At 46.7% G+C, this 21,932-nt stretch overlaps 2 protein-coding genes across 3 annotated transcripts; both read left to right on the top strand.

The window, feature by feature from the left end:
• Positions 1–2,144: 2,144 nt before the first annotated feature.
• On the top strand, positions 2,145–4,385 carry LOC136473402 (type IV inositol polyphosphate 5-phosphatase 9-like). Its single transcript, XM_066471052.1, has 7 exons — positions 2,145–2,300; positions 2,397–2,521; positions 2,630–2,743; positions 2,842–3,181; positions 3,273–3,481; positions 3,592–3,861; positions 3,969–4,385. Exons 1-7 carry the CDS (start codon positions 2,274–2,276, stop codon positions 4,096–4,098), a joined length of 1,215 nt encoding a protein of 404 aa, XP_066327149.1. The 5' UTR covers positions 2,145–2,273; the 3' UTR covers positions 4,099–4,385.
• A 5,919-nt stretch (positions 4,386–10,304) lies between these two features.
• LOC136473401 (type IV inositol polyphosphate 5-phosphatase 9-like) lies at positions 10,305–12,817 on the top strand. Of its 2 annotated transcripts, none has more exons than XM_066471051.1 (7): positions 10,305–10,470; positions 10,606–10,727; positions 10,832–10,939; positions 11,058–11,349; positions 11,448–11,647; positions 11,758–12,030; positions 12,114–12,817. In XM_066471051.1, exons 2-7 carry the CDS (start codon positions 10,606–10,608, stop codon positions 12,253–12,255), a joined length of 1,137 nt encoding a protein of 378 aa, XP_066327148.1. In that variant the 5' UTR covers positions 10,305–10,470; the 3' UTR covers positions 12,256–12,817. The 2 variants fall into 2 exon arrangements, with proteins under 2 accessions (XP_066327148.1, XP_066327147.1); XM_066471050.1 differs by having other exon boundaries at positions 10,306–10,511; positions 12,114–12,816.
• The last annotated feature ends 9,115 nt before the right edge of the window (positions 12,818–21,932 follow it).

The raw sequence follows: 21,932 nt of genomic DNA, 5'->3' as shown, positions 1-21,932 counted from the left end.
TGTGTCTTGGCTTTGTAATATGTGCTTCTAATCAGGGACTAAACAAAATTACAATGGAAAATAAAAATTGATCCCGTATAAAAAATTAAAGGATACACAAAGCAAAACCGAAGCACCTTGTTCCCCTTCCATTATAAAAAATGACCAAAATATAATACTATCGTCTCAATTAAGAAATACAAACAAGTATTTTATCAAATTGCTTCAAACTTCCTGGTAGTAAAACTCGATTTTAATTAAGTCTTTTAATTTAGCAAGGGTGCTCGTATTCTTATACTAGGATTTAATGGCGCTAAATACTGTTATGTGCTGTGTCCGTCGACAGCGATATTCATCAATGTCAACATATTTGCTGGATCAATCTATGATCTATGAAAGGTGTGTTTGGAAACAAAAAAAAAAAAAAAGTAATACCGACTTGCTAGGACTAGAACGTTGGCCGTTACCTATTGACTTATTGGCCTATTGCGTCCGTTTATGTTTCACGAGTTCTGCAGCCGCGAATTCAATGGACGCGTTACTCTCGTCAACATTTTCGGCATACATGATTCCTATATGGACCCTAAAACTCACCATCGTTAGGCCGATGAATAAAGTTTGCGACTTTTGTGATGACCCAGTTGTTCAAGACTGGTAGATGCTAATTCTCGATGCTTCCAATCTGACGTGTGCTCCATCAGAGTCCAGTCACACAGGAACAACAATGTCAAGAAGATTACCACCACAAGATTAGATTCAGATCCATCGAGCAGCAGTTTTAGGTTTGATTATTGGGCATTTTCAGTAGCAGTGTGCAACAGTTCTTCATTTGTTGGTCAATGTTTCAGGTAATTCTTGGGCCAATCATGCGTGCTGCTATGATGATCATCTCAGTACTTCAAAGTGAGACTAGCCTGTTCCCAAAGAAAAAAAATATAAAAGTAAGACCAGGAGCAAGTAAACATATCATCGCTTTCAACAACTGCCAACTAGCTTCTAGTTCATAATAAAAACATGGGCATTCTTCAGAGATTGGGACAATCTATCCTGACTCTTTATGGGAAGTGAATCTTTGATAAGATGTTCCTGTGTTGAATTAATTCTTATGATTCTCTACGATAAAATCTACGTAAAAACTAAAAACCGATTTTATGCACCAAGGGCATATTTGGATGCCTGCTTTTGGACGGGCCAGGCTCCCGAGATGCACCTCAAGTCCGTTTGGATGCCTGCTCTATGGCCTGGGCCAGGCTCCCGGGGTGCAAGCACACCCAGCCGGCCAAGCTCCCAGGAAACGAAAATGAGACTCGTTTCTCCGTGGCCTGGCTCGCGTGGTGCGTGCTCTGCGGATGGATTTGGATCCAATTTTTATGCTAAGAATCCAATTTTTGGGATCAGATAGAGTTAGTTTTCCATCAAATCTCTAAATTGCTTGAGGCCTTGACGCTAATTAAACTCAATTAAAGATGCCCACGAGGTTCAATATGTCAACTCGATGCAATATATTGACCCTTTTAGTTTAGGAGTACACATGCATACTCCCTTTGTCCTTTTTTAAGCGTCGCTACAGTATTCATACTGGTTAAGCTTCCTTAAATTCGACTAGATTTGTAGAAAATAACAACATTTGTATCTCCAAATAGGTTAATTATGAAAATAAATTCAATGATTTATGTAATTGTCCTAATTATGTACATATATATATATATATATATATATATATATATATATATATATATATATATATATATATATATATATATATATATATATATGGTTAAAGTTTAAAATGATAGTTAAAAAAGGGACGGAGGTGGTACATGACATCAGATACATTCTGTTCCTGAACCGTCGTCCACAACCAGTTCCACCGTTGCATCCCTCTAGATGTCTCCTAGGGGCTGTAACCTTGGGCCCTTCTGATTATATGTTTTTCTTTGGTAACAAAAAGGTGCTGATTTTTGTGAGGTCTAGGTTTGTTCAGTAAGTACGCTGGTGCATGCAGAGACTTTGACGACTCCACTTAAACGTGTGGGTGGCTAGATGCTGATCATGTATCTCCTCCTGTCACCATCATATCTAGCGTGGTAGCGCCTCCTGCACATTGTTATTGTGCCAGCGTTCTCTCCTTCCTTGCCACCTATGTATATATGGTATCTGTCCAGACTTGTTCATCTCTGAACCTTCCCTGCTACCTCATCCCCTCCAATTAATCCTTGAATGCTCCCTAGTCCTTGCTGAAAGAGGCGCCAAAGGCCGCTAGTCGGTGATCTGTCAAACATTTCTTCGTTGTCATGGAGAAGAGCCAAGAGCTTGCACAAGTCTTCCATGAGTTCCATCTATCTCTGCAGAAATGCAAATATATGCTCAGATAACTTGTGCATCACTGACATGAACTCGTCTCTCATCTATTCCAGATGGTCTTGCCAAGATCAGTGGCGAAGCTTCTGCACCATCGTCTCAGTTCCGAGTTTGCAGGCCTGGATAAGAGCAGCACCCTGCTGCAACTGCAACCTGGGCAAAACGAGTCCATCAAGTACAAGTGAGGATTCGTTCCCTTGAAGCATCTTGCGTAGATGAAGATGAACTGGGTTCGTGTCATATGCAATTGGCAAATAAGTTTCCACGGCCTGATCTGATTCTGATGCAGGGTGTTTGCTGGTACATGGAATGTGGGTGGCGTTGCGCCGCCAGATGATCTGGACCTCAAGAACTGGTTGGACTTGGACACCACGGCAGGATCCTGCGACATATATGTTCTTGGGTACTTATTGCTGATCCTTCTGATTCTGAACTGTGCTGTCGTCAAGTTGCATTGCTCTAGTAGCAGTACAATTTATGATGTTCACGAACGTACTTTAGGTTCCAAGAAATCGTGCCATTGAATGCGAGGAACGTGCTTGGCCCTAAGAAGAGATCGGCGGCCATGAAGTGGAACTCCCTCATAGCTGACGCACTGAACAACACGAGAAGAAGAAGACAAGGAGGAGGAGGAGGAGGAGGAGGAGGAGCCATGTCAGGAAGCAGAGAAGCGGCGCAGTCAGCACGGCACCAAGACCAGGATGTGTTCAGGCGCGTCACGAGCAAGCAGATGGTGGGCATCTTCGTCTCGGTCTGGGCGAGGAGCGCCCTCCGCCGGCACGTCCGCCACCTCGCCGTCTCCTGCGTTCGTGCCGGCGTCCTCGGCCTGCTCGGCAACAAGGTACGTACGCACGGACACAGATGCACACACGCCGAAATGGAGTAGTAAACAAGGCAACTCGCATGATCCATGACCGTGCACGTACGCACAGGGGGCGGTGACCGTCCGGTTCGTGCTGCAAGGAACGAGCTTCTGCTTCGTCTGCTGCCACCTGTCCTCCGGTGGCGACGAGGGCGACGTGCTGCTCAGGAACGCCGACGCGGGGAGCATCCTCTCGCGGACAAGGTTCCACGGCCGTGGCAGCACGGAGGCAGAGGCGTCGCAGGAGCTGCCCCTGCCCAAGAAGATTCTTCACCATGAGTGAGTAGGTCGTCTGAGTTAGTATTCTAGGCGTTCTAGAAGCGGCAGCTCACTAACCATGAGTGAGTAGGTCGTCTGATGGAATTCCTGTGTTCGCTGTCACCTCACAGCCGCGTGGTGTTGCTCGGCGACCTCAACTACCGGATCGCCATGGATACGACGACGCTGGTGAGGACCAGGAAATGGAGCATGTTGCTGGAGAACGACGAGCTGCTGCTGGAGCTCTCCAAGGGCCGGCGGTTCGACGGCTGGCACGAGGGCCTCGTCACCTTCGCCCCAACCTACAAGTACCACCGCAACTCCGACAAGTTCTACTGGTGCGCGGACGGCGCCGACAGGGGCCGCCATCGGAATTCGAAGCAGCACCGCGCGCCGGCATGGTCTGACACCCGAACCCGACACATCACACATCGATCGATCGAATCGCGCCATGCCATGATAGGGTGATCAGTAGTGACACGCTAGCTGTTGCTGCTGTGATTTGCAGGTGCGACCGTATCCTTTGGCGCGGGGATGGGATGATGCAGACCCGGTACGAGAGCTGCGGCGGCTACCGGCTCTCTGACCACCGGCCAGTGAGGGCGGTGTTCCACGCCGTGTGCGAGGTCGCTAAATAGAGGCGAATCTAGCCGAAAACATCGTTGGGTCAACTCTATTATGTGATATAAATTTTCGTAAGTTTGAACAGTAATTTACAAAAGAATTTTATAAGTTTCATCGGGGTCGGCGGACCCTGATGAACCCCCTTAGATTCGCCGACGCTAAAGGTGTATATATATATAAGTGAGCAGATATTGTGTGCTCTGAAATACAGTTAACCAATGAGGCATCGAGACATTGTAAATCTAAGGGGTTGCATTAAAAACAAAAATTTAACAGAAGGACGGAAACAGCTCAAATTCTACAGGCGTACCTCCATGGCTTCCTCTCCATGCCTTGCCTGATGACAAGGGTCGTGCTTTTTCGGCTTTTTACTACACCATTAACCCAGGGGGTAAAATTTTAAGAGACATAAGTACAAAACTCATATAACCAATCAAAATCGTTTTTTCTTCGCGCTTTCTCTTTTGCTTCATCTTCTAACTAGATACTTTAATTTATATAATATCTATCTAGCTGTGATTAATTTATCAGTTACTCTGCGAGTGTTACTTTTCCAATCAATATACATATTTTTTCACCGTTTGTATGCCACTTCATGATTGTTCAATATGCGATGGTGGCTCATGTTGCAGCCCATGCCCCATGACGTTATCAATCTAAATTTTGACTGTTTCTCAAAAAAAAAATCTAAATTTTGACTTTCAAAAATTTATCTTATTAATTCCAACAGTTCTTTTATATGCATATTAAGTTAAAATTTGTATACTTATTTTATTAAAACTCCTTAGTAAAATAAGGACTTTATTTCTTTTATTGTAGTCTTAATTACTATGATAGTGTAAATGGTAATTCAAGATTTCACCACACCGCTCAAGACCCAGTGAGCTTGAAGAGTGAGGTCAAGGATGGGCCAACAATACTAATTTCAAGGGAATTTTTAGAAACCAAGAATGCCACGGCCATCTTTGTCCTACAATAGCCTCTCCCACTATTCAAGATGTTGAATTTTTCTATCAAAGAATTATACATTCTAAGGGTATCACATCTACAAATCGATTAACAGAGGCGACACCCATAAGGAGCCGGTCTCTGGAGAAATAGTTGTATTAAAAATAATTCAAAACTTTTTTTATATGAAGTCATATGAAGATGGACATTATTCCAAAATTATATCTACAACATTGTAGTTAATAATTTTCTATTTTGAAACTATTTAGAAAATTTATTTTAATTTCTCATAATTTGAAATTTAATTTTTTTTTGAATGGTCTTAGATGTTGACATAGCCTACACCACAGTTTTAGTTAGTGCGTTCTACAACTTTGTAGTAGCCAAGTTTTTGACTAGAAGTCGTTTAGAGTCCTATGTGTTTGAAGTTCTTAGATTTAGAAATTTAAATTTTAAAAATTTCTGACGACCTCGAATATTGAATTGTCAGTAACAAATTTGTAGTTGCTGATGCAATCTACAACTCTATAGTTGACAAATTTTTTATTCAAAGTCATAACTTTGTAGTTGACAAGTCTTTTTATTAGAAATTGTTTAGAGTCCTAAATATTCACTTTAAGTTATTTTTATATTTTGAGATTCAAATCTTTGAAATTTTCAAACAATATTGGATGAAGACACCTCATATACCAAAGTTGTAGTTCTTGACAAGATAAAAAAAAACCTTTGTAGTTATTTTTTCATTTGAAATCATTTAGTGGTCAAAATATTCAACACAAGGAAGTGGGAGAAGTAGCAGTTACTCCCTCCATCCATAAAAGCATACAATTCTAGCATAGTACTAAAGTAAAAGTATCTTGAGCTTGACTAACTATAATTAAAAAATATTAATATTTATAACATCAAATAAATATCATTAGATTTGTCGTGAGATATATTTTCATATACTTATACTTATTCGATGTCATAAATCTTAATATCTTTACCTATATATTTGGTCAAACTTTAAGCACGTTAACCATGAATACACCTAGAATTGTATTTTTTATGCACAGCGGTAGTATTAATACTGTGATACGGGCAGTAAAACAGCATTTATTGCAATAGTCACTTACAGAAAGGTCCTAAAAAATACACTTCAAAATACTACTCTCACCTAAAGAAGCGATACTTCTTGACCTTGACCCAAGTTGGATGTTTGAAGTCGACATTTTGTAATCATCGTTTAGTATCAATCAGATATATTTTGTAATTGCAGCTACCCTCAGCCTTTGGTTTTGAGTCAATATATTTCGTGATTTATCTGTTGATACTAATTTTGCATTATAACTATTAATAATCTTCTATACAGAATTGATCAAAATTTAAAATATTTGACTTTGGAAAGTGAAAATGACATTCTTTGTGGGAGTGAGGGAGTATGCAAGGAGTCATGTCAGGGTAGCCTTACCATGCCTTCACATCTTTTGCTTACGCGTTTCACCAAAATGCTGCTCTAGCTAATCATCGTTTTGTTATGTATTTTCGGACATGCGAATCATGCTATGATGTCTCTAATTTGATGTCTCTGTGAATATGGAAGAAGCTATTGGTGTGGTCACTGGTCAATTACAAGCTACTAATTCACATAGTGATGCAGGGCTACTGGAATCTGAGAAGAAGCAACTGAAACCTGCAAAATTAAATGTATGCTATACTGTGTTTTTTTTTGTGAACGTGCAGTGAGATGCATCTGCTTGCAAGAGGAATCACATTATACTGTTTTTTTTCAGTCATAACTATCAATTTAAAGTAGCTTAACAAGATTTTGTGAAACAACAAATCCAACAAATAACGCAGAGTAGAGCATATCCAGTGGCAGTACACGACGGTAAGAACTTAGAAATAAAATAAACAGAAATGCTATACAATAATCGGGTGTTGCGCACGAATTTTTTTGGCCGTAGAACCGCCGGTCCGCCACGCCCGCGTCGCTGCCGTGCCTGCGCCTACCCGTCCCCGCGCCGCCGCCGCCACCACCACCGCGCCCAACGTCTTCTCTAACTCCGGCGACCTTATTCTTTCTCAACTTTGACGTCAACACCAAGATCTGTCTCTATTCTTTCATAGAAAAAAACTATTTCTTGTGATTTGGTATTTGTGCCGAGCAGGAAGAGGAGAGGAGGAAGATGATTCATGAGGAAAATAATTTGGGTGTTCCCCGCTGCTAAAACACTCAGGTGTTAGATAGTGCGTCGTCATCGTGGTACTCTTGTACTTCTCTCCAGTGTTTTGTTTGTACCAGGGAGGCTTCGAGATCTGATCAGTCCGGAATCAGAATTTAACGCTAAAATCTTTAGCGGAGCGCATTGCGCAGATGTTAGATCGCTCGATCGGTCGACACGACGACGTACACCGTCGGATGGATCGAAGTGATCTTTTGAGGAGCACATGCTTAGGACGAGTACGTGTCACGGCTCACGCTGTCCCATCAATCATGGCGTGCATCGACTTCGAGCCCCACTAGACATGGATGGGGACCTCCGACCTCCTTGTGTTGTGTCATGGCCGCGACCCAAAGAGGACACGTGTGACACTCTGCTGCTCTCGTCATGCACATATATAACCAGATCAGTGAGCTGAGTGCTGCCTAATGCCTATGCCCTACCCAGTATATACCCATCATGGTGTCCTGGGAAAGGAGGTGACAACGATGGCGCAGCCAATTGCAGGGTTACACACGGTGCATGGGCCAACAGCACTGGTGTACGCATGGTTTGCTCCAAGGTCCCCCTTGTGTTAGGTACCACATGAATGAACGCTAGTGCTGCTTGAAGGAGCAGTTTGGAGCTTGCAGATGCATTGGGACCGATCACACTCCCGGCATCAGGTGCTAGAGGTTTCCATTCCGATAAAAGTAGCTTTGCAACAAACCGAAACATCAGTATCAGTATACTAGGTGAGCTGTGATCACTCGGTTGCATTGCTGATGGTAAGTTTGGGACTTTGTAGCAGGTAGGGCCATGTTAAAGCCCTCACCGCCACCTGTGGCTTATGGGCCCTGCGCCACCGTCCCACGCCACGCCACTAGGCCCACCGCATGCCATCTCCCAAAGACCACGCAACCCAGTGCGTGGTGGACATGGGACGTGCCTTGGAGATGTGTCCTGGATCCTGGTGGGCATGGGCGCGCGTCTGCTGCCACATGGATCCTAATTCCTATTGCAGAGAATACGTCATCTTTGCTGTCTATCATCGTTAGGTGTGCTAGAATCGGCAGTGAGCCGAGTTATAAGCCTAATATCCGAAAAATAATTAGTATCCTACTCTTACTGCCAGGCTGAGCAATGTGACATCTGGCGCAGTTTGGAATTTAGCTTATAGTAGCCCATGTGTATGTTATCTGTAAAACAAAGCAGGACACGGAAGGGTCAAATATTCAGTCATGGAAATACTGTCAACACCAGCAAAAAGCAGCGGTTAGGCCTTCATATATTTCTGTAGCTATATATGACTCTTATGATATGAGATTTAGCATCTACGTGAATACGGGCACAGGAGTCAACCAGATTCTGGCGAAACTGAAGCACAAGTTGCAGGTTTGTTGGTTGCATTGGCATAATAAAGGTAGCAACCCAAACAGACAACAATAACAAAACATTTTATCCTAGCTAGTTGCTCAATGTAGCTTTGTCGCTTCATCCTTCTCCCCAGTCATTATCCAAATTAGAGCTGATGATGGTCCTTCCTACCCCGGCCAGACCATGAAAAATGTTACGGTGACATTCCAATCAGAATGTTCGGGGCAGCAATGTTCATGGCCCTAGATATTAATTTAGGCGCTCTCCTTTTTTTTTTACCGGTGGTTCCATTATTGAATACAAATAGTTACTCACTCCTGTTATATAATTCTTGTTCTGGACAATAATATGACGCTGTCTCCAAAACTTAGCATTGACTAAAACAAATTTCTAATTACTAATTTATCACATGATGTCTTAATATCTTCAAACAACCAAATATTTTAAAAGTTACTGATAATAAAAATTCTCAAAATTTGACCTCAACCATGTCCAAAATAACAAGACTCGTACTCCTTCTGTCCCTAAATAACTGTCGTTTTTTATTTCCGAGAAACAATTTTGACTCTCTCTATATATATAATATTAATATTTATGGTAATTTCATTAGATAGATCATTGAATCTATTCTGATAATAAATTTATTTGGAGATACAAATTTTACACGTATTTTCTACAAATTCAGTTAAAGTTACGACACGAAAACAAAAAACGACAGTCATTTAAAGATGGAGGGAGTAGAACTCAAGGGAGTATACTGAAATGGAAGTCGTTTCAGTTTGCATTGTACTTTACATATTTCTTTACCAGATGGTAGGATGCTATATTAAATCTTACTATTATTAATTAGACACAACTTTGGAACTTTCACGTTAATCGCCTGTAGCGCTAAAAACATACGTTCTATAAATTCCCACAAAAATGAAACACATTGTGCCGCTAATTCATTAAACTCTTGTCATCATTAAGAATAACTAGTCTATTAACCCATGCTCTTGCACAATCTAGTAATTGCGAGAGACATTGGTGTTAAAAATTCAAGAATGAATATGAGGTCTATATGTAATCAAAATTGCTTATCATTGCTCTCTCTTATTGTTCATATTATAACATAATACTACATTAATCGTGTTTTACCTTTGTATCGTGTCTCCACGTGTTAATTACGATTAGAGTCTATCAAATTAATTGCCGGATGCTTTTAACAGAAAGGAATAAACCAAAACCTATTATTGTTAATGGTGATCTGATTACGATCTACCAAATTGATGTGTGGGTGCATTTTTGCGAAAATGTCATGATTATTAACAACTTGGAGGCTCATATAAAGAGTATAGTTAGTTCGATAGGTACTGTATTTATTTCTCTGCATGCATAGATATGAAAATTACATTTTTGAGAAAGGTAACATAGAGATGTGAAAACATCTGGTTAATGCTTTTACAGGTAAAGGAAAAGCTGCATATCTTTTTTTTTGAAGAAAAAATAATAATAAGCGGCAGATTTCTAGGTATAGGTTTGTTGAGTAGACCTGCTGGCACGGAGACTTGGACAGCTCCTAACCAAATATGTGGATGCTTGACATGTATCTCTTTTTTCTTTTTTGAAACGAAATGCTTGGCATGTATCTCGTGCTCCTGTATATATGTCAGCATCATATCTAGTGGCCAACTGGCTACTGCCCATTGTTATAGTGCTAGATTTGTCCCTGGATCCAACTTGCCTCACCTATATATCTTCCAAGTAAGACTTGTGCACATACCTGAACCTTCTCTGCTACCTCTTTCTTGGTCATGCCCTCTCATTAATTCTTCGATGCTGCGTAGTCCCTACTGAAAGAGGCACCAATCAGCCATTACCGCAGCTGCTCTCTTCCTTGTAGGTGCTGCATTATGGGGGAGTGCCCAAAGCTTGCACAAGTCAGCACTCTTCCATTTCCATCCCCTTGCTTACGTTCTCCTCGTGCTTGTGTCTCAGTGACATGAACTCATCGTCGTCGTTGCTCTGTTCCAGATGACCTGTCCAAGATCGGCGGCGAGCAGGGTATTGGGTCATCAGTTCATCTCCGAATTCTCAGGCGTGGAGTTGCAGAAGAGCAGCATGCTAGGTGGGCAGAGCGAGACCGTCAAGTACAGGTGAGCGCCCATTGGAACACCTTGCGTTGAATTGAGCTTTTGTCGCGCCAACTGCAATCGGCATACGAGTTTGTCCATGACCTGCTGGCGCTGCACTGCTGCAGGGTGTTTGCTGGTACATGGAACGTTGGCGGCGTGGCGCCGCCGGATGATCTGGACTTGGAGGATTGGCTGGACACCAAGACCGACTCGTACGACATCTATGTTCTTGGGTACTCGTCCACTTTGCCAACCGATTTGTCAACTCTTAATTTATCAGCGTGGTCGCTGATCAGGTTGGTGCAGTAAGATTAAGAAAGAATCATCAGTCGCAACGTTTGCACGAAGCAGGTTCCAGGAGGTGGTGCCACTGAACGCGAGGACCGTGCTTGGCCCCAAACAGAGGCGGGCAGCCATGAAGTGGAACCTGCTCATCGGTGACGCATTGAACAACAGGAGGCATGGAAATGGAGTTGCAGCAATGCATGATCAAGGACAGGGCGGCGTGTTCAGGTGCCTCTTGAGCAAGCAGATGGTCGGCATCTTCGTGTCGGTCTGGACGAGGAGCAGCCTCCGCCGGCACGTCCGCCACCCTGCCGTCTCCAGCGTCGGCACCGGCGTCCTCGGCCGGCTCGGCAACAAGGTAAGATATATAGAAGCAGAGTCGCACGCACGCACGGACGCACTGTACACCAGAAGAAGCATGCGGATGACACGGCGTACGTGCGCTACGCTACGCAGGGCGCGGTGTCCGTCCGGTTCTTGCTCCACGGCACAAGCTTCTGCTTCGTCTGCTGCCACCTGGCCTCAGGCTGCAAGGACGGCGACGCGCTCCGCCGGAACGCCGACGCGGTGGACATCCTCTCCAGGACCAGCTTCCTCAGCTACGGCGGCGCGCCGGCAGCACCGTATGAGCTGCCCAAGAAGATTCTTGGCCATGAGTAGGTCGCCCGATTGAGCTCTGAACATTCTACCTAGTACCAAGTATCTACTGGCAGCAGGCAGCAATGGAAAACAGTCGTTGATGACCGAATCGTGTACTCGCGTGCAGCCGCGTGGTGTTGTTCGGGGACCTCAACTACCGGATCGCCATGGACGACGACGACGAGGCACGGCAGCTGGTTGGGGCCAGGAAATGGAGCATGCTGCTGGAGAACGACGAGCTGCTGCTGGAGCTCTGCAGTGGCCGTCAGTTCGACCGCTGGCACGAGGGCCACGTCGCCTTCGCCCCGACCTACAAGTACCGCCGCAACTCCGACCAGCTCTACTGGTGCCCTGACGGCGTCGCCACCGGCCGCGACAAGCAGCACCGCGTGCCGGCATGGTCATGCATCCTCACCGAATCGATCTTTCAAGTGATCGAGATGGTTTTGTTCTGACGCTGTTGCTGCTGTTGTTTATTTGCAGGTGCGACCGTATCCTCTGGCGCGGGAAGGGGATGAAGCAGGTCCGGTACGAGCGCTGCGGTGGCTACCGGCTCTCCGATCACCGCCCGGTCAGGGCCGTGTTCCACGCCGTGTGCGAACTGGTGGAAGGCGTGGATGCTTAAGTTGCAGGCTTCTTCTGTGCTTTGAAACACATTTAATTAACAAACGATCGAGCCTGTAAATTTTACAAAGTGCGTGCTAAAAATCTCAGAAAGAGATTTAAGACGAAACTGATTACTGATTCATGTTGCTGTATGTTAGCAGCAAAGGGAACGGGAGTGAGAGGAACAGAGCAGAGGCGAGGAGAACAGCAGTGGCAGGAAGACAGATAAATCTCAGGTTTCGAGTTTAGGGTTGTTTGTTACGACAGTCATACCCCCCTCCATGGTAGAGACCAGCACACATATAGGATAGCAAAACTCACACATACTCCTAACTGGGCTCACTTGGTGACCCACTCCGGCCCAAACACCTTGGTACTCTTTATCTTGGGCCTCTTCATTCTTCACCCTGCTTCAGCCAAAGCCGACGAGCCCTGCTGCTCAACCGGCGCCGGCCCAGGAGTAGGAATCCTGACATCCCCTCCCTCTTGCGCGCCTGGATGCCCCCAGACAGCGGCGCGAGGAAATTAATGACGAAGATACTCCAAATCTTCCCAGATAGACAAAGAAGAAGGCAATTGAGGCCACTTGACCAAACCTTGCCGCATAGGTGCTGATCCTTTAATGATTGTACGATGCTGAAGGATTTTCTCAGGAATACTCTAGCGAACAGATGATGGTGGCAGCAATTTCTCGACAATATGGTGAGCACCCACGACCTTCTTGAGCTGTGAAACATGAAAAACGGGGTGAATGGAAGAGGAGGCCGGAAGCTCCAACTTGTAAGCCACTGACCCAATGTGCTCAATGATGCGAAAGGGCCCAAAATACTTGAACACCAGCTTTTGGTTAGAACGGTCAGCCAAAGAAGACTGCACATAAGGTTGCAGTTTCAAGAACACCTAATCATCTGGCTGAAACTCGCGCTCTGAACGGTTCTCATCTGCTACTTAGCACGGTGGAGATGCTGCTTGATCAGATCCGTCATGAGTTCACGATCATGGAGCCACTCAGACAGGTCTGAAATTGGCGAGTCATTGGCAGCATGCAGGCCAAACTGCTGGGGAGCAAATCCATAGAACACTTCAAATGGCGAACGCCCCAAAGCAGAATGCAGAGAAATGTTATACCAGAATTTCGCCACATCAAGCCAAGAACTCCATTGCCGAGGACAAGCATGAACATAACACCGGAGGAAGGCTTCTAAGCACTGGTTGACTCGCTCCGTTTGGCCGTCTGACTGCGGATGATACGCAGAGTTCATACAAAGATCCACACCTGCCAACTTGAAAAGCTCTTTCCAGAAGTGACTGGTAAAAATGCGGTCACGGTCAGACACAGTGGCATTGGGCAGCCCATGCAGCTTATACACTTGAGACAAAAAAAGCTTAGCCACAGTTGCCGCTGTGAAGGGATGCTTCAAACCAATGAAATGGGCGTACTTTGAGAAGGTATCCACTACCACCAAGATACAATTGAGGCCCCCCGATACTAGAAGACCTTCGATAAAATCCATAGAAATGATCTGCCAGGTGCGATCAGGAACAGGTAATGGTTGTAGAAGCCCTGGCAAACGGGAGCGATCCGGCTTGGCTTGCTGGCATGTCAAGCAAGAACGGACAAACTCCTGCACAACTGACTTGAGACCCGTCTAGGCGAATAGCTGCTTAATGCGCCTATAAGTAATAGGAATGCCGAAATGACCGCCATCATGCATAGCAGCGATGATACGATGCTGCAGATCAGACTGATGACCAATCCAGACTCGTTGATCATAACGCAACAGACCATCCCGATAAGAAAAATGGGGCACCGCTGAGGGATCAACAACCAACTTAGCAATGATCTGCTGGGCATGAGAATCAGACTCATAAGAAGTAGCCACATCTTGTAACCATTGAGGCTAAGCCACAGAAACTGCTGAACAGTGCACAGCTGGCATATGGGACAGAGCATTAGCAGCCTTGTTGTCATCCCCTTTCCTGTACACAATCTGGTATTACAGTCCAAATGAGCTTGGTGAACACTTTCTGTTGCCAAGGGATATGCAAACGTTGCTCAGGTATCTAAACTAGACTTTTATGATCAGTGATAATACGGAACTCAGCATGCTACAGGTAACTTCGCCAATGATCCAACGCCAGCAAAACGGCAAGATATTCCTTTTCATATGTCGAGAAACCCTGGGAACGGGGGCAAAGAGGCTTACTAAGAAAAGCTAGCGGGTGGCCATCCTGAGTAAGCACAGCGTCAATTCCCGTCCCACTCGTGTCAGTCTCCATGGAGAACAGCTTGGAAAAATCCGGCAAGGCCAGCACCAGAGCAGAAGTTAGGGCCTGTTTGAGAGCATGAAAAGCGACATCATGTACAGTGGACCAGACAAATAGAACCCCTTTCTTGAGCAACTCCGTCAGCGGATGAGTGATCACACCAAAATGCTTAACAAAGCGCCGATAATATCCTGCCAGCCCCAAGAAGCTACGGAGTTCCTTTACAGATGAGGGCACTGGCCAGTGTAGAACGGCCTGCACCTTATCAGGATCCATGGCCACTCCTTGCTCAGAAAATCACATGCCCAAGATACTTCAACTAACACTGAGCAAACACACACTTGGACAACTTAACTTGCCACTGGTCACGGCGCAATAGCTCCAAGACTTGCCGGAGATGTACCAAATGTTCCTCAAGAGACTTACTAAATAAGGATGTCGTCAAAGAAGACCTGTACTCCTCGACGCAACAATGGCGCCAGAGTAGTGTTCATGGCTTTCTGAAAAGTAGCCGGGGCACCAGTCAATCCGAATGCCATCACACGAAATTCATACTGTCCCGAATGAGTTTGAAAAGCCGTCTTCAGTTCTTCACCCACTTGTAGCCGAATTTGATGATAACCAGCCGTGAGATCCAAACAGGTGAACCAGGATGCGTGGGTGAGTTCATCCAGCAACTCCTCAATTACCGAAACCGGATACTTAGCTTTTGCTGTGATTGCGTTGAGGTGACGGAAATCAACATAGAACCAGAATGTCCCATCCTTCTTTTTGACCAGGAGAACAGATGATGAAAAGGGACTCTTGCTAGGCTGAATAATACTAGCATTGAGCATTTCAGTGACTTGCCTCTCTATTTCGTCCTTGACCGATGGTGGATAACGATAGGAACGAACTTGCACAGGAGATGCTCCCGGAATGAGGGGTATAGCATGATCAAATGGCCGAGCAGGCCGATAACCAGCTGGAGGAGCAAATACTGACTCAAGCTCCTTTAACAATTCTGAGACAGTCGGATGAACAAAATCCTACTGAGTATGATCATCAGAAGAAAGTGCAGTAACCTGAATGATAGAGCCCTCTGGCAGCTCTCTGAGCTTACCCTGCAAACGCACTGTAGACTGACGGTAGGGAATCAAAACCCACTTGTGCTGCCAGTCAATCTGCATCGGGCTATGGGTAGCCAGCTAGTCCATACCAATTATCATGTCGTATGAGGGCATTGGAAGAGCCAAGAAAGCTGAAGTGAACTTGCATTGATCAACCTCCCAAGACAGAGCACTGAAAGATTGTGGGCACTCAACTATACTACCATCAGCAATGCGAACTTTTGGCGGATTGGCCAGAGATGTAGCACCTATCAACTTACTGGCCACAGTGGTGCTAACAAATGAGCAAGAACTGCCTGAGTCCACCAGAATCTGAATAGGAATGCCCTGGACGGTGCCTTCAAAATGAATAGACCGAACTGGTGTTGGTGCAGTGACTATGGTCAATACTTGAACAACAAAAAACCAGAGTACAATCATCTTCAGTGGTTGCCTCCTCACAGCACTCTGATTCTTCACTTTGCACATATCCCAGAATTCCTGCAGTGCGTGTAACTGAAGAGCTTCGGGGCACTTATGGTTGCGAGACCATTTTTCTCCACAACGAATGCAGAGGCCACGGGCGTGTCGATAGGAGCGAAGAGTATTCAGCTTGTCCTCGACGCCCCGAGGACGTCGATCCTCCCCGACTGCGCCACCAGCAAGGACACGCCCACCGCAATTAGGGACTGGCGCCTGCTGCAGCATGGGGCACGGCGTTAGATGGTGATTTCCATCGGCTCAGATCCACCAGTTCCTTCTGCAACAGGGCAAGAACACAGGCATCATCCACGGTAGAAGGTCGTTGCATATGAACAGCAGAACGTATGTCATCACGCAACCCATCCAAGAAACGTAATGCATAAAACAAAGGATATGTGGTTTTGCCATAAGCTAGGAGCTAATCAACTAAGCCAGTGAATCGGTTAGCATATTCCTGAACAGCCCCGGACTGACGAATGTGAAATAACTGTCGAATCAGCAACTCATATTGATCCCGACCGAAATGATCAAGGACCAATTGACAGAACTCCTCCCAACTAATCTTCTTCACCTTAAGATCTAAGGACTGCAGCCAGCGAGATGCGGCTCCAGTCATCCGCATCGAGGCCACATGAATCCATTGACTAGGCTCAACAAAATACATGTCAAAATAATCATTACAACGACTAAGCCACAACTTCGGATCCTCCCCATCAAAAACTGGAAAATCCAACTTAGGTAATTTACTACTAGAATACCGCGTCCCCCAATGCGCGCGATGCTCATGCGGTGCGCCCCCAGCACCATGAAACTCCCGATCCCCCAAATCCAGTGTCGAGCTAGAAACCGACTTATGAAGAACATACTGATGGGTGGGCTAGGGAAGGGTCTCGATGAGCTTACCCTTGACCGAGGGTTGAGCCATGGGCTCGGACCCCTAGTGGTGATGTGTCGCGCCTTGCCCAACAAACGGGCCCGATGGCCGGGTGCCCGACAGATGATGTCGCTGCGGCCACCACAGGATGAGGCTTGAGGATCCCAGTGGATGCTGACGGATCCGAGTCGAGCACCAGACGACTCACGGTTTTGCGGAGCGCGGTCATCTCTTCGCGCATCTGCTCCACCACGGCGTCGGACTTGCGGACCTCGCCCAACTCCACACGCAGCTCCGCCACCGACGCATCCACCTTGGGCTTCCACTTGTCGAGCACCTTAGCGGCCTCTTCCAAGCGATTGAACCGGTCCATGATGGAATGCTCCACGGCCCCGATCCGCTTGCCCAGCGACGCCTCCACCTCTCCGATTCGGCCGCCGAGAGACGACTCGAGGGAGGTCTTCACAGATTTGAGCTCATCGAGAAGCAGCTTGGTATTGGGATCCATGGCCCCGAGGTGCTTCCTAAACCTGGTGAAATGGTCGTGGATGATTTTGTGGGGTTCCAGGATGAAAATCGAGGCAGGAATTGTAACCTCCGATCTAGGCGGATGGATGGACTGATTCGGCCAAGGAAGGATAGGCTCTGGTACCAATTTGTTAGCAGCAAAGGGAACAGGAATGAGAGGAACAGAGCAGAGGCGAGGAGAACAGTAGAGGCAGGAAGACAAATGAATCTCAGGTTTCGAGTTTAGGGTTGTTTATTACAACAGTCATGCCCTCCATGGCAGAGACCAGCACACATATAGGATAGCAAAACTCACACATACTTCTAATTGGGCTCACTTGGTGACCCACTCTGGCCCAAACACCTTGGTACTCTTTATCTTGGGCCTCTTCATTCTTCCTCCTGCCTCGGCTGAAGCCGACAAGCCCTGCTGCTCAACCGGCGCCGGCCTAGGAGTAGGAATCCTAACACTGTAGCCTCTCTGCCTGGGCCATCGGTGAGATTGACAAGCGCAGGCGCGCCTTCTTATGGGCAGGCACGGACTCGGTCGCTGGCGAAAAATGCAAGGTTGCCTGGCCGATCATCTGCTCCCCCGAGGACCTCGGCAGGCCTGGGCCTGCCGGACCTGAGGGTGCTCGGCTTTGCTCTGCGGCTTCGCTGGGAGTGGCTGCGTCGATCCCAGCCGGACGCGGTTTGGTCAGCTGTTGTCGTCGAAGCCGGAACGCAAGGTCGACCATATGTTCCGGGCCTCGGTGTCCGTCCAGGTCGGCGACGGCGCCTCGGCCCGTTTCTGGACGGACTCTTGGCTGCCGAACGGGCCTATCTGCCGCTCTGCCCCAAACCTTTTGAGGGCAGTAGCATGCTGCCGTCGCAACCGCACCGTCAAGGACGCCCTTGACGGCCGGCAATGGACCAGGGACATCACTGGCGCGCCCACCGTTGCGGTACTCTGCGAGTATATCCATCTTTGGGACACCCTGGAGACGTTCCAGCTATCACCTCACACCTCCGACCGCTTCATCTGGAAGTGGACTGCCAGCGGCACCTACACCGCGTCGTCGGCGTACAGGGCGTTCTTCATCGGTATGACTTCTCTGCCGGGCGCCAAGTTCGTTTGGAGGGCGGCCGTGCCGCCAAAGGTCAAGTTCTTTTTCTGGCTCGCTCTGCATTGTCGCCTCTGGACAGCGGACCGTCGCAAACGACATGGACTGCAGCCGGAAGCTACTTGCGCGCTCTGTGATCAAGATGGCGAGACAACCGACCACCTGCTGACCTCTTGGCCGTTCACGCGAGAGGTCTGGGCACGCCTGCTCGCCTCGGCGGGGCACCAGAACCTTGCGCCGGGCAACGACTCCACACTCGCCGACTGGTGGCTGCTGACACGCGACGAAGTCCCGGGAACCTTCAGACGGACCTTCGACTCACTCGTCCTCCTAGTCGCCTGGATCATCTGGAAAGAACGGAACAGCAGGACCTTTACCAACGTTGCCATGACGACGACACAGGTGCTCGCCGTGGTCACCGAAGAGCTGGACGCCTACATCGGCGCCGGGTACAGGTGTCTGGCGTCGTTCTTCATGGCTGGCGGTTAGAGCGCACCCACCTCCTTCGGTCGCAACATTTGTTTAAACGTTTAGTACAACGGTTTAGCACCGCCGTTAAAGCCGGCGATCCTTGTTAGTGTGCGTGGTTTGTATATCATGGCAACTCGCTGTGGTGTGCAACCATTGTGTAACGAAAACTCTTTCTTCTCTTAATGAAGCACGTGCAGCGCACGCTTTCGGATAATTTTTTTTACTGATTCATGCATGCGTCCCGCTTTCAAAATGGTCCCTCGATGATACATCTGAGGATGTAAGGATTATTCAAGGATCATATTGACCTATTAATTGAGTAACTGACAGATTATTATCCAGCTGATTCAAATTGTATCCAGAAATGGTGACGTTTCTTAGCCCTGGCCATCTGGCCATGCATGACCTTGGTGTATGTTTTGGGTGTTCAGAAGGATCAATCAGAAGAAATTAAGAAGACAGGCACTGGCTTTAATATTAACTTCTCTACGGAGACATCAGCATTGTCAACAAACGTGAGCCACATAAGATTGTCAGTAGTTGTTATGAAGTTGCGAGATATTTTCCGATGCAGCAATTCGTGGCCTCAGGTTTCAACCATGGGACCAACGTCATGCATGATTGAATAGCAATATGCCTTCGCAGTTCACATGTCCGCTGACATGTTTTAGAGCCACGTAGTTGCCTCCGATCTCAGAAGACAGTAAAGTCTCTAACTGAGCCCTCAAAACCAAATTTGAGGATTAGAACTAAACACAATGAGGCAATGAGCTCTAGCATGACCTCTACTAGAGCACTAAAAACAAGAAGGCCCTCAAATCACGCCATTAGCTCTCATTCCTGGGACCCTGCTTCGGGCCCTCAAATGATGGTTGCTGCCATTTTTCTCTCCGTGCGCAGGAGGAAACGTGTCTGCTCGTCTAGATCTGATACCTCACCTCCCGCTCCACCGTCTCTGGCGAGACCCTTCCCCCGACGTGGATCCCTCGAGGCCTCAGCACGACCCCTATTATCCATAGCGGCACGTCTCTTCCTTCAACGAATCCCTCCTGACGGTCTTCTCTCTCCAGTGGGCCTACACCAAAATAGACAATCACCGTAGGTTGTCACGGAGCTGGCAGTGATTTCTTATCACTGCTAGGTTGTAAGTTTAGGCTCCAGAAAATTGTTGAAAAGCTATTCAGCCAGCAGTGATGAGACCTATTATTGCTGGGCGTCTTTTTAAACTAATGTTTATTACTAGTAAACTAAGTTAACAACGAAACAAATTAATCTTTGGTCAGGATGGAGGAAGTAAAACACATCTGTTGCCGGGACACAATCGGAGTAGAGCATGCATCTGGACACACGTGGTGCCTTAATGTGGTCCTCGATTATCATGTCATTATACTGGTAAAACAACATGCAACGACGACGTGTAGGTGTGGTGTCGACCGTTTGTATGTTGCGCCCGGTTTCAGTGTCGTCGTCACGTCGTATACACATCAGTAGTTGCACGCACTGCACCGTCGTGCGTGGTCCTGCATGGTCCGCGCGCAACATCGTCGCATCTCGTGGCTGCACCTGGTACGCTCCACCCATCGATGATCCATCCGTGTGATGCTGATGCATGATGATTTCGATTCGATCTGTACGACGAAAGCACGCAGGGATCGGAGCAGGAGCACACGTGTGAGTGCCTGAGCCGGTTGGTGGGCAGCAGCTGCTGCTGCATCCATCCATCGCCACAAATTGACAAACGGTGCCTTCGTCCCACCATGGTCCTTGGACTAGGAGGCCGGGGGTAGCCTCAGCGTCGACGCCACGTATCCAAGCTCGCTCCAAGGTGACGTGCGGAGCCCAGCTCGTGGATAGCAGCCAGTAGCAGGGTCACACGACCCCGGCCGATCGTATTTGAGGCACACCACCTTTCTGCTCTCGGACGGCCTGCTTTCTAGCTAGGGAGTCTCATGGGGCCATTATTAGCTCGATGATATAGGCCTTCGCGCGGTGCCGCAGCATGCATGGTTTAGGTCATTGGTACCTTCTGAGGAACAGTACTCAGAGCTTTTGGACCGGCATGTATATATACACACACACTAGTAGGTACCCCGTGCGATATATAGGATGTCATATGATTATATATGAGCCACAATAATTTTGATCTCTGCATGAACAATGTATCTGCACAATTGTGAAGTGATTTTAAATGGTACATTTTGGAGGCCTAATGTGCTGATCCTTTTTTATGGTATTTTCTCTATGCTTGAGCCGTACCATGTATGAAATCAGCAGGTTAGCAAGGCACCTGAGCACCAGCCACCTGAGCACCTGCAAGTCAATTGAAAAAGGAGTACTCAGTTGTGCGGACAACACCGAAGAAAGGAACAAAGCAAGAGAGTAGCAGTTAATATTTGGCACAGGAATACTATGAGGAACATTCAGACTGCTCCCTGAGCACCCTTGTACTATGGCCATATGCATTTTTGAAGACGTTAGATACATATAGGGTATGAAGTGAAGGGTTGAGGCTAACATAGTAGAACAAAAATCACGTATATACCAGAACATCTTAATCGATTCATGCATATACATTCTCAAAAAATAGGAGCGAATGATAGAAAATAGAAAATGAAATTAGCAAATGTGGTTCATTGTTTAATATCGGACATCCAAACCTGTGTTGTGGTATCTGGGATCGCAATGTTGTGCCTCATCCTTTGGTATGACAATTCATCTGTTGAAAATAACACTAAAAATTCAGGACCCGAATACAACAGCAGGCAAGCAGAAATGACGAAATCCACAAATTCCCTGAAACAACGAAATCCATAGAAGTGCATTAAGTGCACAGAAACACACTTTGACCTAAACATTTTGCAGTCATTCATCCTGAAATGTATGTTTACATGGTTTTGCGCTG

Source organism: Miscanthus floridulus, chromosome 8 (assembly GCF_019320115.1).
Source record: "Miscanthus floridulus cultivar M001 chromosome 8, ASM1932011v1, whole genome shotgun sequence".
Classification (NCBI taxonomy): Eukaryota; Viridiplantae; Streptophyta; class Magnoliopsida; order Poales; family Poaceae; genus Miscanthus; species Miscanthus floridulus.
This window is presented reverse-complemented; position numbering and strand designations above follow the sequence as displayed.

Excerpts from the sequence above, each read along its gene's own strand:
- LOC136473401 (XM_066471050.1), top strand. The coding sequence starts at position 10,485 with ATGGGGGAGTGCCCAAAGCTTGCACAA. Across the intron at positions 11,648-11,757 it reads AAGAAGATTCTTGGCCATGA|CCGCGTGGTGTTGTTCGGGG; the intron begins GTAGGTCGCCCG and ends ACTCGCGTGCAG. Across the intron at positions 12,031-12,113 it reads CAGCACCGCGTGCCGGCATG|GTGCGACCGTATCCTCTGGC; the intron begins GTCATGCATCCT and ends GTTTATTTGCAG.
- LOC136473402 (XM_066471052.1), top strand. The coding sequence starts at position 2,274 with ATGGAGAAGAGCCAAGAGCTTGCACAA. Across the intron at positions 2,744-2,841 it reads TGCGACATATATGTTCTTGG|GTTCCAAGAAATCGTGCCAT; the intron begins GTACTTATTGCT and ends AACGTACTTTAG. Across the intron at positions 3,862-3,968 it reads CAGCACCGCGCGCCGGCATG|GTGCGACCGTATCCTTTGGC; the intron begins GTCTGACACCCG and ends TGTGATTTGCAG.